At 26.9% G+C, this 14,983-nt stretch overlaps 4 protein-coding genes across 5 annotated transcripts; 2 read left to right on the top strand and 2 right to left on the bottom strand.

The window, feature by feature from the left end:
• Nucleotides 1-295: 295 nt before the first annotated feature.
• Nucleotides 296-1,268, top strand: LOC124427658 (anaphase-promoting complex subunit 10). The gene is made up of 3 exons (XM_046970856.1): nucleotides 296-471; nucleotides 537-789; nucleotides 864-1,268. The coding sequence occupies exons 1-3, from the start codon at nucleotides 447-449 to the stop codon at nucleotides 1,153-1,155; spliced, it is 570 nt and encodes a 189-aa protein (XP_046826812.1). The 5' UTR covers nucleotides 296-446; the 3' UTR covers nucleotides 1,156-1,268.
• An 87-nt stretch (nucleotides 1,269-1,355) lies between these two features.
• On the bottom strand, nucleotides 1,356-3,236 carry LOC124427657 (RWD domain-containing protein 2A). Of its 2 annotated transcripts, XM_046970854.1 has the most exons (4): nucleotides 3,032-3,236; nucleotides 2,641-2,916; nucleotides 2,135-2,581; nucleotides 1,356-2,031 (listed from the first exon to the last, which is right to left on the bottom strand). In XM_046970854.1, exons 2-4 carry the CDS (start codon nucleotides 2,833-2,835, stop codon nucleotides 1,801-1,803), a joined length of 873 nt encoding a protein of 290 aa, XP_046826810.1. In that variant the 5' UTR covers nucleotides 2,836-2,916; nucleotides 3,032-3,236; the 3' UTR covers nucleotides 1,356-1,800. The 2 variants fall into 2 exon arrangements, with proteins under 2 accessions (XP_046826810.1, XP_046826811.1); XM_046970855.1 differs by lacking the exon at nucleotides 3,032-3,236 and having other exon boundaries at nucleotides 2,641-2,991.
• On the top strand, nucleotides 1,395-9,672 carry LOC124427654. The gene is made up of 17 exons (XM_046970846.1): nucleotides 1,395-1,530; nucleotides 1,590-1,718; nucleotides 3,332-3,483; nucleotides 3,553-4,500; nucleotides 4,573-4,984; nucleotides 5,063-5,511; nucleotides 5,591-5,733; nucleotides 5,812-6,059; nucleotides 6,135-6,383; nucleotides 6,532-6,714; nucleotides 6,786-6,946; nucleotides 7,020-7,272; nucleotides 7,370-7,607; nucleotides 7,731-8,104; nucleotides 8,222-8,512; nucleotides 8,612-8,962; nucleotides 9,471-9,672. The coding sequence occupies exons 1-17, from the start codon at nucleotides 1,395-1,397 to the stop codon at nucleotides 9,518-9,520; spliced, it is 4,767 nt and encodes a 1,588-aa protein (XP_046826802.1). The 3' UTR covers nucleotides 9,521-9,672.
• A 643-nt stretch (nucleotides 9,673-10,315) lies between these two features.
• LOC124427389 (testis-specific serine/threonine-protein kinase 1-like) lies at nucleotides 10,316-14,916 on the bottom strand. Its single transcript, XM_046970266.1, has 5 exons — nucleotides 13,684-14,916; nucleotides 12,708-13,011; nucleotides 11,578-12,131; nucleotides 11,424-11,513; nucleotides 10,316-11,343 (listed from the first exon to the last, which is right to left on the bottom strand). The coding sequence occupies exons 1-5, from the start codon at nucleotides 13,777-13,779 to the stop codon at nucleotides 11,290-11,292; spliced, it is 1,098 nt and encodes a 365-aa protein (XP_046826222.1). The 5' UTR covers nucleotides 13,780-14,916; the 3' UTR covers nucleotides 10,316-11,289.
• Between the last annotated feature and the right edge of the window lie 67 nt (nucleotides 14,917-14,983).

The following is a 14,983-nucleotide window of genomic DNA, read 5'->3' as shown; positions in this document are numbered from 1 at the left end:
ATACGATAGAAGATGTATAATAGTTACTATAACAAAATTAATACAATAATATGTATATGCACATACTTATGGAATGTCCACAGGATAAAATCCGTTAAATTGATATATTTTTTACTGAATTTTCCTTTTAATGTGAATAGAAAAATGTTTAATATACTATTGAAAGAATTAGGAAATACGATCGAACTGTTTGTAATTTCATATTTAAACGTCCGTTACACAGGATACTACTGACTATGTAAAGAAATTAACTACTAATCGAAAAAGATTAGTTCCAAATATCGACACGATCCACTGTGTCGCTACAGATTTATGTTATCGTATTGCACTGCTTTGTTAATACACATAAAAAAATGTAAACATTTCTTCTAAAAAAAAATATATATATATATATATAAAATCGTTGTATTGAAAAAAATGTCTCTTGAATAAAACATAATTTAACAATGAGTAGCAAAGCTAACAACGCAGGTAGATGTTTACTTTTTTTGTGTATTTAAGTATATCATTGTGTAACTTTAATATTTTATCTTTAGGAGAAACAGATCCTGTGCAAGAAGAATTAGCTGGTAGAGTGAGAGAAGTAGGTAATCATGCAATATGGAGTTTATCTAGTTGTAAACCGGGTTTTGGTGTCGATCAACTGCGAGATGATATCACAGAAACATATTGGCAGTCTGATGGGCAACTTCCACATTTGGTAAATATACAATTCAAAAGAAAAACAACGATACGAGACATATGTATTTATACAGATTATAAGCTTGATGAAAGCTATACTCCCAGTAGGTAAGGAGATTATTATGGTAGAATAATATTACGATTAAAATTTCAATTGGCTCTCTATATAAATATATTTTTAGAATAAGTATTAGAGCAGGTACAAATTTCAATGACCTTCAAGAAGTTGAAGTCATGGATCTTAATGAACCAAGTGGATGGGTGGTTATTCCTATAAAAGATATAAATGAACGACCCATTAGAACATTTATGATTCAGATAGCTGTTATAAGCAATCATCAAAATGGAAGAGATACTCATATGAGACAAATTAAAGTTCATTCTCCAGCACAAGACGTTCTTGGACCACCTGCTCCTTATATGCCAGGACAATTTCTTACTAATGAATTTTTACGTTATGCTACTGTCAGATAGATTATTATTTATTTATCTGTATTATTTTATTTGTTACACTGAGACAATTCGTTTAACATTTGTATCATATTCCTTCAGTTTCATAATATCAATAAAGTATCATGATATTCTTACTCCATGTGACCTGATTATTTACAAAAAATGTAAACATTACATATTACCTTGTAATAGTCCTTAATTGATCTTGTAAACTCAACTCATTTGTAATGTATTACTTTCGATGAGTAAAGTTTAGCAAAATGGTAACAAATTTTCGAATAATATTCGTATTTATATGTGGTATAATTGATTGTCGTTTAAGTTATGGTTCAGAAGTTTTAACAACTGCATTAAATGATTTAACTGAATTTTTTGAAAAGTTAAAGACAAAATATGGTATGTGCAAAATTCTGTTTATCTAATCAGCAATTATTAATTTACTCCTATCCTTTCAGAATATCAATCATTAAATCTAAACACATTACATCAAATTGATAAGGAAATAAATTCATATACTGGAAATATAAGTAATCTAGTCAATCGCTATAAAAGACAAAGTCATGATTCAGTTAACAATGATGTTGGTATGTTGCTGCAATATTATTCTTTTTTTTTTTTTAATATATTTATTTAAAAAGATAGATTTATATACTTTAAATGATTACTTTAATGGGTAAATTTTTCTTTGATACCAAAAATGTTATTAAAAACATGTTGAGATTGATGCTCAGTTAAATATGTAAGTAACTGTCCCATATCATTATGACGATCTGAACTAGGAAAAGATATTTCTTGAAAGTTAGGATATTTACGCATGGTATTTATATTTTTTTCATTGTCTAAAATCTCATCTTCTATTAATTTTATGAGAATTCTATGCCAATTCATAACTTTTATCTGAAAATTATAATGTAAAATGTAATACATTGAATTAGATTAGCTTTACAGTTTTTGTAATTACTTTGGATATAATTAATATAATTATATATAATTATTATACCTTTTGCCACCAGAGTTCACAGTTTGTATCTGTACCTTCTATACAAATAATTCCTGGCTTCCCAGGCAGGCAAAATCCAGTGAGAGAATATTCTTTTGCCAAATTTGCTATGTCTCTTCTTTTAAGTTTATTATATATGTGATGACTATAGATCCAATATCTAGCAAATATTAATTCATCGCCTTGCTCATGTTTTTTCTTTTTATTTTCATTATTTTTTTCTTTATTCACGTTAGAATTTTTAAGATATTTCTCTATGTTATCTTGTAACCATGATATCAATGAATATATACAAGGCTCACCTTTTCCATTCTCATTTAAAAAACTTGCAAGTGCTTCATTTAAAAACAATTGTTGAGTTCGATCTAGAATGGAAGTTCTCGCATAAACTTCAGGATTTTCTTGCGGATAATTAGTTGGCAGACATACGTGCAGCTCAATTGTTGCCTAAATAAAATATATAAATATTATCTTCATTTATATTGCGATCAGTATTATAATCTTACATTATTCTCAGAAATCTTTATAATATATTCCAATCTTCGTGGAGGTTCTTCTTGAGGAAATTCAATAAAATGATTTATATCAGCTAAAATTCCGTGATCGCTGACGACTAATTCTTCTGGATAAACTGATTGTAATACTTCTAATTCGTATATTTGTGTCGTTAAATTTTCTTTTATATTTTCGTAAAAAGTCATTGTATTTAAATAATTTATAAGACATGGAAATAATTTACTTGTAGCAATATATTTATTGATGTCTTCTAATGATAATACTAACTTTAAAAAAGAAAAAAAACGAATGTATATATTAATTTGAGTTTAGTTTAAGGGTTCAAGGTTAAAGATTTTGTAAATAATATTGATATAATATAAACATGAATCGAAAATGTACCTAGAAATTGAGATGCATTTATTCGAAAAAATTCCTTTTAAAACTATTTATTTAACATAATCATACACACATTTACTCTAGACGTATTTATATCACAATAATTAAATATTGTATCTAATATAAAAAATGTTTAAAGAATATCGCCATTCTTTATCAAAATATATGTACTATACTATGCACGATTGATGTAAAAACATATTGAACATTTTAGTATAGAATAAAGCGCGGGAATTATGAACGTCATTATCGAAAGACGAAATGATCGTGAAATGAATTTTATGTTAAGCATTCTTTTTCCAGCTATTAATATTCTGGAAGGTTTCGATGAAATATCAATGTTTAATGTACAAGACTTTAAACAAACGATATTTTTTCCGCTTCAATTTAATAACCATTTATTTTGGTTTATGGCAGGCATTAATTCTAATGGAATGTCGTTGTATCAATTAAATGTACGTAATTACTTGATATACTATATTGATAAATCATGTATTATTAATACAAAATTATTTCTTTTTTAGAATAACAAATTTGATCATATTAAATCATATCCACAATATAATGGCATGCGTATAATAGTAGACAACTGTATACATAATACTGTAGCAGTAATTCAGACTTTCAATGAGAGTATAACAATATTGAAATTTAATTATGATAAGACTGCATATATGTTATCCTTTGTGCAAACTCTTCAAATACCTGCTATAACTGACATACATACATGGCATTATATGAATCGTTTATATTTAGGCATAGCATCCCGTCATAATATATCGATATATATTTGGCTTGGAGAACATTTTGATTTTATACAGGTTTTGAATTTTGGTGCAGAAAAATTAACGTTTTTTCATAATAAAGGATTTATGAATCTTATTTGTACTGGATCTCGTACAGTGATACTACGTCATTTTTTCCATTTTGATAAATTTATGATAATTCAGACATTACCTGCTAGTAATGCTATTATGACATTTGATATAATCAAGGATCATCTCAAAGAATATTTTATATGCTTATTTACACATCAATATACAGTCGTATACAAGGAAGTACACGGGTATTTTGTGCCATTTCAAAAAATTTCTGTTGCGGAAAAGATAATACCATTAATAGTTAAAAGAGCTATCATACTATTATTACTCAATAAGAATGTTATAACAGTTTATCAATATGATGGATGGAGATTTGTACAATTAAATGTTAAAATATCAGAAGTCAATGATATTTATTTGATTTATATCTATGAAAATGAATTAATAATTATAAAACATGGAGTTTCTACATGGAAATTAATGAAACCAAGATGGGGTGAAAGAAAATCTTTACTTGGTTTCCAAAATGAAATAAAATCTTGGTACTTTCAAGTTAAAACTATTGCAAAGAGAATACCTAAGGCTGGAATAATTATAGAAAAACCATTGCCCATATTAAATGGTTATATACGTGAAATTTATACTCAAAATGTAAGTATTAATTTTCTAGGTCATATATATATATATATATATAATGTAATATAAAATAAATTATAATTGTAGATAAATGGATACGATTCAAAAGAATGGCAAAATTTAACAGGACAATATAATTATTTAATTACAAAATTTAAAGCATTAAATGATTCTTTAAATCAAAGAATAAACAATAATAATAATCAATTTAAAACACTACGTGCTCATAAAGTAAAAGTAACATGCAAATCACTATGTAAAGTTGATAATATAATAATAAAAGAAAAAATTAATCCATTGTCCAAATTAAGATCCATAGAAAACATTAATCAGAATTTAACATTTACAAGTTTAAAAATAGAGAACATTGATAATTTCAAATGTCCTATTCCTGCATTTACACCTAAAAATTTTGATATCAAAGGATTAATTAATGATATTTCATTATTAGATTTACAAGAAAATACATTAAAAACTAGTGGTAATCAAATGATTACAGGTTAGTATGATTATTTTCTTTTTTTTGTATTTTAATAATAATTATGTTTAAATGTTATTAATATATATTATTTTTTAGGTGATCATATCTTTGTTGAATTAGATGTCGTTTATAGTGTTATGCCATTAGATATTGCTACAAATTCTATAATGAAAACTGTATATGCTAAAGAGATTAGAGTAAAAGAATTACATTTAAAGAAAGATGGATTTTTATTACCATTAAATGGACCTCCATCTAAAATATCAGGATGTATAACAGCATCAAAAGTAAAAGTAAAAGGGCTTATTAATTTAAAAGGAGGATTGAAAGGTAAAAGTGCAAGTTTATTAATGCCAGTAAAACACGTGCCAAATTTTATGGAAATAAACGGAAATCGGAATTTCCATAATATCACAATTGTAAATATATTGAGAACTAAAGATGTATACAGGCAAAATGGCAAATCTCTAAAAAATATTTTAGACAATGGAATATTAATACATAATAATTTCCCAATGCATTTAATATTTTCCAACAATAATGCGGTATGAAAGCAATATATTTGTTTTTCCTATTTATTCCACTTCATTTTTGAATAAATATTTAATTTAATATTATTTATAGATCTGGAGGAATGTTACAATAAAAGATTATAATAATTGGGTAACAGCTCATTCTGGTAATAAAGTGGTCATTTCAGGAAAAAAACAAACAATATATAATGTGATATTACCACAGTCAGCTTACATACAATCATTGATTCCAAAGTACGTATACTAATATTATTGTATGTGGGATATATTATATATTTGTATTAAAAATAATTGTTTATGTGAACATTATAGATATAACTTTTCCTTATGCACCTCAACTGCAAATGTTTCAAACATAAAATTATCTCAAGTAATGATAGAAAATATGACTGTAGAAAATTTGAAAAGTTTTCAAGTATTTGGAGCAAAAGAGTTAAACTCTACTATTTTCGAAACAACAACTTCTATCAATACTGTTGATTTGTCAAAAAAATATTTCATAGATGTAATTACTATAAAAGATATTGTAGCATCTGATATTAAAGGATTTAATCTAAAAGGTAATAGAATTTTATCTAAGATTTACTAAACATTTGATGAGTGATGTTTTCTTATCTTATAATAACTTTCTATAGGATTTCAAGAAATTTTAAACATGTGGATAGAAAAAAAGATTTTTAAAGATATAAGAAATGCAACACGTGTAAAAATTAATAATCTTCAGACTCCTGTAAGAATTAAATTTCCATTCCCTACTACAGTTAGCAATGTAATTTCAAAAGGAAATACTTATGCTACAATTATTAATGGCGAAAATATACATCATTTTTTGAAAAATGCTGTTAGAGTAGATGATCCAATTTCTTTAAATAATATAACATTTAGTAAGTAAAAATTCAAATTAATAATTTTGCCATAAATAATATGAAGATAATTTTAAGTACAATATGACATTAAAGTAGAGTTTATCATTAAATATTAAAATATTCAGGAACTTAATCATTTTTAAAAATTATATAATTATTATGATAGGTATGGGATTAAAATCTAACAGTATACAGTTCTTCTATGGACCACTTAATTTCACTTATCCAGAAGTTCATCTAAATTTGCATTCAAAGCATATTTTGGGAAATGTAAAAATAGGAATGCTGAATATATTAAAACCTATTATTTATGATACATACAATGCTTCAAAAAATTATATAATACAAGGTCAATTGTGTATTTATTGTATGTGATAGTAGAAATTTATCAAATAACTCTATCAAAGTTTTTTATTTTAGGTAATATCACTTTTACATCTGAACCTATTATCAAAAATATAAATAATAACAATCTGAAAAAGTTCTCTTCGGAAATTTATACAATTGATCAAAATATGATTATATCTGGTAATAATATTCTAATAAAAAATATGACTGTATTAGGAAATAATATTTCAAAGGTATATAATTATAGAAAGAAAATTTTTGATTTTATTATAATTTAATAATATTTTAATATTTATTTTTTCACAGACATCTCTTTATATACCATATTACAATTCTTGGACAAATATCTCATATAGTCTATTGAGTAAAACTAAACCTCAAGAAATAAATGTCCCTTGTTGGTTTAACAATATAGAAGTTGACAGTATCAAAGGTTCTAAGAATTCATCTATAAAATCTTTCGATGCACAAATAAGGAATATAATTGAAATGTCCCTTAAAAAAAATGAGTCGCAAGTAATTCAGAGCAAATGGCATTTTGATAAATTAATATTATCAGGTTTTGTAATAATTTTTTTATTAATATAATCTTAAAACAAAAATATTGGATTTAAAAGCGTTATGTAAAAAAGAAACATAATTATTTTTTAATTCAGGTTATGTAAATTTACAAGGAAAACTTAATAACATGAATTTAAGAACTGATGTTGTCAAATATAGTAGTAAACAAAATATTATTACTGGTACAAAGACAATTTTAGGATTATCTATTACACATTTGCGTGGATTAAATTTCAGTGAATGGTCAAAAAATGCTGTTTTATTAAAACAAAAAAATGTAATCACAGTGAAAGGCCAAAAGATTTTTACAGATATTAATATTTCAAATTTAAGGTATAATTGAATTTTTTTTTGCAAGCAGAAATACTTAAATTTATTTTTATATTTTTGATGCATTTTCGAAATACTTAAATCTGTTATATATTTCTGATCTTTTATAAAATTTACTATTAACAGTTTGGATGGTGCCATAATGGGAAAAAATATAAAAAATGCATTTTTGAAATCAAAACCACAAATTATTAATGGTTTAAAAATTTTTGATGGTAATATCAAAATGTCAGGCCTGCTAATTGATGGTTTAATGAACGATGTTAATTTTACAAGTTTTATTAATAATCTGTTAAAGAAAAATAAACTTGTACAAACATTAAATACAGATATTATCTTGAAAGACAATTTAGAAGTATTGGGAAATATTTTCATTGATGGTCTTTATAATGGTATCAAAGTAAATAATTGTAATAGAGAATACAACAAAATGCAATCAATAAAAAGAAATTTGATAGAGATTGCAGAAGTCATAAACATAGCAAGAACTGCTTTAAATAGTTAGTATATATATATATATATATATATATATATATATATATGTAAAGTCCTAATTTCAATATAATGAAATTTGAATCATTTATTACATATATATATATATTTTTTTTTTATTACAGGTCGAGCCTTTTATTTAAATAAATTAAAAACTTTTAAAAATATTACTGCAATAATAACTAATTCAAATAATAATCACTCACAAAGTAATATTAATTGTCAATGCGAATTGAAGAATGTATCACTATTTTGTAATGATACTGAAATACAAGGCTTTAGTCTTGGATCAAATTTAAGTAATTATACAAGAATTCACATTTTATTGATTAAGAAAGTTACATTTATTGTACTTATTACATCAGATTGTGTTTCAATTGGCAATATTAATAAAGACAAATTTTATCAGAAAAAAGGTTTGTGATTATCGAAGTTATTATGCAATTATTAACAAAAAAAGACATCAATTGATACAACAAAATACTTTATTTTTATTTTTTTTTTTTTTTTTGCAGTTTTTTGTGTACCAAATATTCTCCAAGCATCAATAGAATCAGTAGGAAATTCATTATGGATAATTTTACAGTTACCTTTAGAAATGTTAGCGTTACATTATGTTTCATGGGATAACGTTAAACAGTATACTTTACCACCTTCAAATATACTTATTACTAGTGCATCACCAAATAATGAATTATTAATGCTTCGATCAGATGGAGTTTGGAATATTAATGAACTTGGAAGTCCACGTCATATATTCAAAACAAGTTTAATAGGAACAATTGAAACATTTTCATATAATAAAGAATATTATATAAAAAGTATAAAAAATAATGCTACAATTTTCATGAAATCTCAATATATAGGTAATTGAATTGCTTCAACAATAAATAAAAATATTACGTATTTATCTGTGATATGTATAAATGTTACTCTATAAATATTATAGAAATTCTATTTATATAATTATATGTTAATTCATTCATTAGTTTTTGCATAACTAATTTATGTTACTATTGTAATAAATTTTAGCATGCCACATTATGAGAATTTATTTATGATTTCATTTATAATTTAAACTATTTAAAAAGCCTGCTCTTTTTCTCAATCAAGTAGTCAAATCTATGTATATATATATAAATTAAAGGGAAATTTAATTTATTGACTGATGTAAAATATTTTTGATTTACTGATTTTATAATAATTTTTATTTGATACATATATACACATCCTGATTAATAGCGATCCAACTTATTTTTAAATGAAAATATATCTTATGTTTCTATGTTATATATGAAAATTATTCCAATATTTTTATTTTGAGAATCGAAATTTTTAGTTGATTATTTTCGAATAAATGTTTGCATATCATAGCTTCTATCGATTCAAGTAGGAAAGTTTCTACTCACAGTGTGCAGAATTAGAACGAATTTTCTCTTTCTTCATAAATGGTTCATTACATGGATCTTTTCGCGGGAATGAACAATGAGAAGATTTGTGCAAAATCGTCACGTGATAAGGATAAACTATACTATCGATCGATACTATCGATCATAATATTCATATATTTATTTTTGAAATAAAAATTAATTTAAACTTCATGTGAGTAATCAATAATATTATTTTATTTTTTATCGAAAGTTTATATTCTTAAATAAATAAATTAATAAAAAATGTTTATATAGATAATTTAAAAAAAGAATAACAATTCCTTTATATAAAATTAAATAGAGAAAAATCTATGGAAACAAAAAAGGAAAAAAGAATGAAGAAGAGTAATATGATATTTTTCTTTGCTTTATCAACGTTTCAGTTGAATTTGTAGATGAAGTCGAATAGTTATCGGTCATCTCCTGGGAATTCTTTATATTATAAAGTCTTCCTCTTCTTTTGTTGAACGGCTTCCAAGTCGTACTTTACGTTTCGATATATTTTTCAAAAAAAAAAAAAAAAAAAAAAAAAAAGAGAGAAAAAAAAAGAGAAAAAACAGAAAAAATAAACAAAAGAATTTTTCAACGTTTATTAAACAACTCGTGGACAAAGGGTTCTACAACGAAATAAAAGTACAATCACGATTTATATTTGATTTTATCAATTCGTCGACGTGATATTTATTTATTTGAAGTTTCAAAGAAATGTTATTTATCGTCTTTTGAATATCTATGATTATTTGCTTTAATTTCATATATTTTTTTTTATTCTTACTTTCTTTTTTTTTCTTTCTTTTAAGAAAGGTAAGGTTATCAAGGGAGTTCATATCTTCGGTGTTTCGAACGTCGAAAGTGTTCCACGTTTCCTGGCAAGACTGAGATTCGAGCGACGTTAATTTCCGGATAACGTTAGGACGTTACGAAGGCTCTCATTACGAAGGACGACTACGCGATGCCAAGTTAACTCGCCACTACTACAGCAGTCTTCTACTCTGATGTATACGTCGCACGCTACGATACAACTTTATGTGGAAACACCTTTTACCCTTACACGAAAAGATACTACTTCGTTACACGAGAAGGTTCATGGGCAACGAAATAACGAACTTTCAAACAAAATGTGGAACTCGAAAGCCCGCACGACCCATAATTACCTCTACATAACGTAAACGCGTTTCCCTTTGAGTTAATGTTCTTTTACTAGATCTCGGCCAGCTATGAAAGTGGAATAGAATTATTGAGTTATCCTGTCAGTTATTTTTATCAGTATATATATGTATTATAATTCTTCCAATTTAATATAATTCATCTTTATCTATATATATATGTCTATTCTATAATTTCTCTTAAATGCATTGTGCCGATAAAAAATGCAAGTACCGAATGAAGTTACGAATCGATCGTTTCAATTTCGGAAGGAAGACAAAATTTACAATGAAAAGCATTTACACTCTAACTTTAATCGTTTTCCAATTATTAGAAACTCGTTGTTTAAAACAATTTCACATTGGATACGTAATACACATTTCTCCGTTATCGTATTTCTAATTTAATTGCATACTTAGTTCTCTGTTGTTCCGACAGCTTACTTCAAGTAAGCGGATACTTTAACTGTATTATAACGTAAAACGTGGATATTGCAATTAAGTCGTATTAATTTTATTCAAATGCGTTGGGTTACAAAAGTAGAAAATGCGGAGGTATTGGGATATGTATTATATAATCAAGGAAACATGTTCCAACATATATACCACGATATTTGATTATGCTTCGAGTTCTTTAAGAAGACTGGTAGGTAAAATAGTGGACACTGTAGCCTAGAAAGAAAATGAGAAAAAATTCCGATAAATACTTTATGAAACGTACGTTGTGCCATTTTTAACAATGACGTTGATACCTTTGTAGCATCCTTCAAAATAGTGACTTGCCCAACAGTTTCGCTTACATTTTCCGGCTTTTCGTTTTTCTTTTCGATCTTTGATGATTTCTACATGATAATAAAATATTAATTATATCCTATACAAACAAATTTTCAACTTTTTAAAATTCACCTTTTTCGAAAATTTCTCTTCGTTTCTCTTACGTTCCTCAATCGCATAATTGAGAGCACTTTGCTCAATCGGTGTCAGAATCAATAATCTTGGATCCATTGCTATCCAATCGCTATACAATATCTGATCAATTTGCCAACGTTTTTTTACATCCGGTTCCAAAAGATTCGTTATAATTGTCTTTGCATTTTCGCTTATGGTTTCGTCAATTTTTCGTCGAAATTTCCATTTACGCGATATCTGTTGTTCATAGAGTATCTTTATATTGGTTTCATCGAAAGGCATGGCCTTGTTCAAAATGATATAGAGAATCACACCGAGCGACCAAATGTCAGAAAATTTTGGATTGTAAGGAGTACCACGTAGAACTTCTGGTGCGGCATATGATAAGGAACCACAATATGTGTCACTGAGTACACGTTTACCGCGATTATCAATCATGTATCGTGAGAATCCAAAATCGGCTAGCTTTACATTGTAATTTATTGTTAGAAGAACGTTTTCACATTTTAGATCACGATGTGCAATTTCCATTTCATGGAGATATTGAATACCTAGAAAAAAAAGAGAACAGTAAAATGGAGTTTATGAATATTATTACAACCTTTAGATACACATACGATAGATACATCGTTTAGTTTTAAATGAAAAATTTCTGGGGGCAAAAAAAGAGAGATAGATAGATAGATAAATAGAGAGAAAGAGAAAGAAAAAGAGAGAGAGAGAGAGAGAGAGAGAGAGAGAGAATATCGATTGATAAAAATTATATAGAACAGGACGTAATCGCTCGTTAGTGTTTCTCAATAATTGAATTGTCGAGTACATCGTTATTTGCGCGTTCTGTTTGGTACTCTCAATGGATATTGATTATAAACGTTTATCTATCGTTTTTATTTGTTCAAAAATTCTTCTTTGAAAATTCGTATTTATTTATTTACTTATTTTTTGTTTTTTTTTTTTTTTTATATCATTTATATATTTACAGACAGATATAATCTTTTTAAAGGATCAAGCGTGATTTCAAAGAGAATTCTCGGAGAATTTGTGGGCTATCGTTGGATTAAAAAGTTATAGGATATTATCTGTATGCATTCATCTCTATGTATGTATGTACGGATATCTATGTGTACCAAGAGCCAGTTGTCGAAGCCATATGCGAGCTTGGTTCTCTGATACTGCTCCGTTCTTCAGGATAAAGTCGAGAAGGTCACCGTTCTCGGCGTAACGCATGAATATGAAATATTTCATACGTCTTTGAAAGATGCTGTGTATGTGTACCACGTGTGGATGGTTGAGTTTAACTAAAATGTCAAGTTCTCGTGGTAAAAATTTACGAACAAAATCCTTCGGTGCCTTTACCGTGTCGATGATCTTGCAGGCCAACGTGCAATCCTTTACTGAACGATACTGCGATTTATATTCGGCTTGGTAAACCTGAATAAGATTTGCGAAAAATGTCAAATATATGATAAGTTGTTCGTTTCTTGATTACAAAGTAAGCTTTAAAAGTAAAATAAAAATAAAATAGAATAAAATAAAATAAAATAAAATAAATTCTAGCCCATTAAAAAGAAAAAAGAAAAAAAAAAGAAAAAATAACGAATAACCGGAATAAATTTAAAAGTTCACTCGCGTTGCGACAAACGAGCTTTCATGTTTTTCTCAAAATAAACTCTATTCCATCATACGATCGCAATAAATTCGTTTACCGAAACGTTTAATCATCGTGTTCGCGTGATTGTTCTTTGACGTCATATGCAGCGAACCAACTTCATCGATTTTCACGGTGAAAAATCGACGATTGTGTTCGATGAACCTTTTTCATTCTAAAGTTAATTTACATCAAGATTATACGGCGTTCTCTCTCGTGAGAAAAACAAACTTGTATCCAAACTTTTATTTTATCTTTTTTTTTATTTTTATTTTTTTATTTATTTTTTTTTTTAATTATATCTAAATATAACTTTATATTATTGTTGGATTCTCATTAACGTTTCTTTTTTCTCAATTCACATGTAAAAAAGAGGATTTTTGATGATTTTGCTTTTCTCCCTTTAAACAATAATAACAACAACAACAACTTGCAGATACGATTTTTAATATGACCTTAGCATAAGAACCTTCGCCGATCTTTTTCGTTAATTTATAGCCACGTTCTAATAAAACGGCTTCCTCGGAACTTGATTGTTTCAGATCTGACATGAGACTTGACGAATAAGGGACGGCATCGTACCTGCTCCGTTATCATAATTAACTAGAAACTGGTTATGCTATCTTAGGCCTCTGACGAACTCATGTTAGTTTATATAGCTTGTATTGAAACGTATAACTTGATAATGTTTGTCTATTTACAAGAGGTTATATGTTAATAAATCCATGAGAGGAAATAATATTTCATGGCTTGCTACGTTCATAAAATACGAAAAGTCGATATCGAATTTAATATATATAACAGCATCGTTCAAACATACACACATATATCGAATGTTGATTTTTCGCATTCATCAAATTGGACTGGCCGAAGCAAGATGTAACAAGTTGATGGAATGTCCGGATAACCGTCATATTCTATCAAATAAAAAATCCAATATAGTTCCATTATCAAAAAATAGATCACTTTTTGTCGTTAACGTAACCAACAATATGCTCTTTACGTTTAAATCGATTGAAATAGACAATGTCCTGTGGGGGATGAAAAGAGTGAGAGAGAGAGAGAGAGAGTACTTTTCCAAAAGAGAAATGATTAAATTAATAACGAATATGTCACTGCCAGAGATTCTCGTTCAGGTTAAAACCATAAAACGGACGCTTCGTCATTCAACGAATTGGTAAACTTCCAAGTAAATTTCTAAAGCAAAATTCTATAGTTCAGTTGAAAAAGAAAATCACTCTTTTCATAGAAACTTATTAATTACCGCAAAAGAATCTTTTCACGAGAGCATAACTCCGTGAGCTTTTGTAAAGAATATATACATGCTCCCATAAAGGAACTGCTTAACGTCGAGATACGAGATTGACAATGAACGCTGAAACAGCTTAGGAAAGCTCTTACATGGCTTTTCATTTATCGTCTTTTCCCTATTGTCTTCATATTAATAACTAGACTACGACTGCTATATTTAATGACTACCGCGCTTTCATTTTAGTTACTATATGCAAATGTGAAATATTTATATATTTTACATTTAATCGTAACTTTTTGTATGATACGTCTTTGCAATAAATTTTCTCGAATATTTGTCTTTATTTATTCTAAAATAATCTTCGAATTTTGATAGATTTACAAATCAAAATTTAATACTACGATGTCATATAAAGTAAATATTGTCGATATAAATATTAACAAATTTGAAAAATCTGATGCTCCAATAAAGGAAAAAAAACTACACCGGAGAGAGCCAGAGAG

Source organism: Vespa crabro, chromosome 10 (assembly GCF_910589235.1).
Source record: "Vespa crabro chromosome 10, iyVesCrab1.2, whole genome shotgun sequence".
Taxonomy (NCBI): domain Eukaryota; kingdom Metazoa; phylum Arthropoda; class Insecta; order Hymenoptera; family Vespidae; genus Vespa; species Vespa crabro.
This window is presented reverse-complemented; position numbering and strand designations above follow the sequence as displayed.

What these genes read in the sequence shown, in the direction of transcription:
- LOC124427657 (XM_046970854.1), bottom strand. Translation starts at nt 2,835, where the DNA reads ATGACTTTTTACGAAAATATAAAAGAAAATTTAACGACACAAATATAC. An exon ending in TAAAGATTTCTGAGAATAAT is followed by an intron (nt 2,582 to 2,640) that starts GTAAGATTATAA and finishes TATTTTATTTAG; the next exon opens with GCAACAATTGAGCTGCACGT. An exon ending in GTGAACTCTGGTGGCAAAAG is followed by an intron (nt 2,032 to 2,134) that starts GTATAATAATTA and finishes TATAATTTTCAG; the next exon opens with ATAAAAGTTATGAATTGGCA.
- LOC124427658 (XM_046970856.1), top strand. Translation starts at nt 447, where the DNA reads ATGAGTAGCAAAGCTAACAACGCAG. An exon ending in TAGCAAAGCTAACAACGCAG is followed by an intron (nt 472 to 536) that starts GTAGATGTTTAC and finishes TTTTATCTTTAG; the next exon opens with GAGAAACAGATCCTGTGCAA. An exon ending in GAAAGCTATACTCCCAGTAG is followed by an intron (nt 790 to 863) that starts GTAAGGAGATTA and finishes ATATATTTTTAG; the next exon opens with AATAAGTATTAGAGCAGGTA.
- LOC124427654 (XM_046970846.1), top strand. Translation starts at nt 1,395, where the DNA reads ATGGTAACAAATTTTCGAATAATATTCGTATTTATATGTGGTATAATT. An exon ending in TGGTAATCAAATGATTACAG is followed by an intron (nt 4,985 to 5,062) that starts GTTAGTATGATT and finishes ATTATTTTTTAG; the next exon opens with GTGATCATATCTTTGTTGAA. An exon ending in AAAAAATTATATAATACAAG is followed by an intron (nt 6,715 to 6,785) that starts GTCAATTGTGTA and finishes TTTTTATTTTAG; the next exon opens with GTAATATCACTTTTACATCT.
- LOC124427389 (XM_046970266.1), bottom strand. Translation starts at nt 13,779, where the DNA reads ATGTCAGATCTGAAACAATCAAGTTCCGAGGAAGCCGTTTTATTAGAA. An exon ending in AAGAGAAATTTTCGAAAAAG is followed by an intron (nt 11,514 to 11,577) that starts GTGAATTTTAAA and finishes ATTATCATGTAG; the next exon opens with AAATCATCAAAGATCGAAAA. An exon ending in TTTTGAAGGATGCTACAAAG is followed by an intron (nt 11,344 to 11,423) that starts GTATCAACGTCA and finishes TTTTCTTTCTAG; the next exon opens with GCTACAGTGTCCACTATTTT.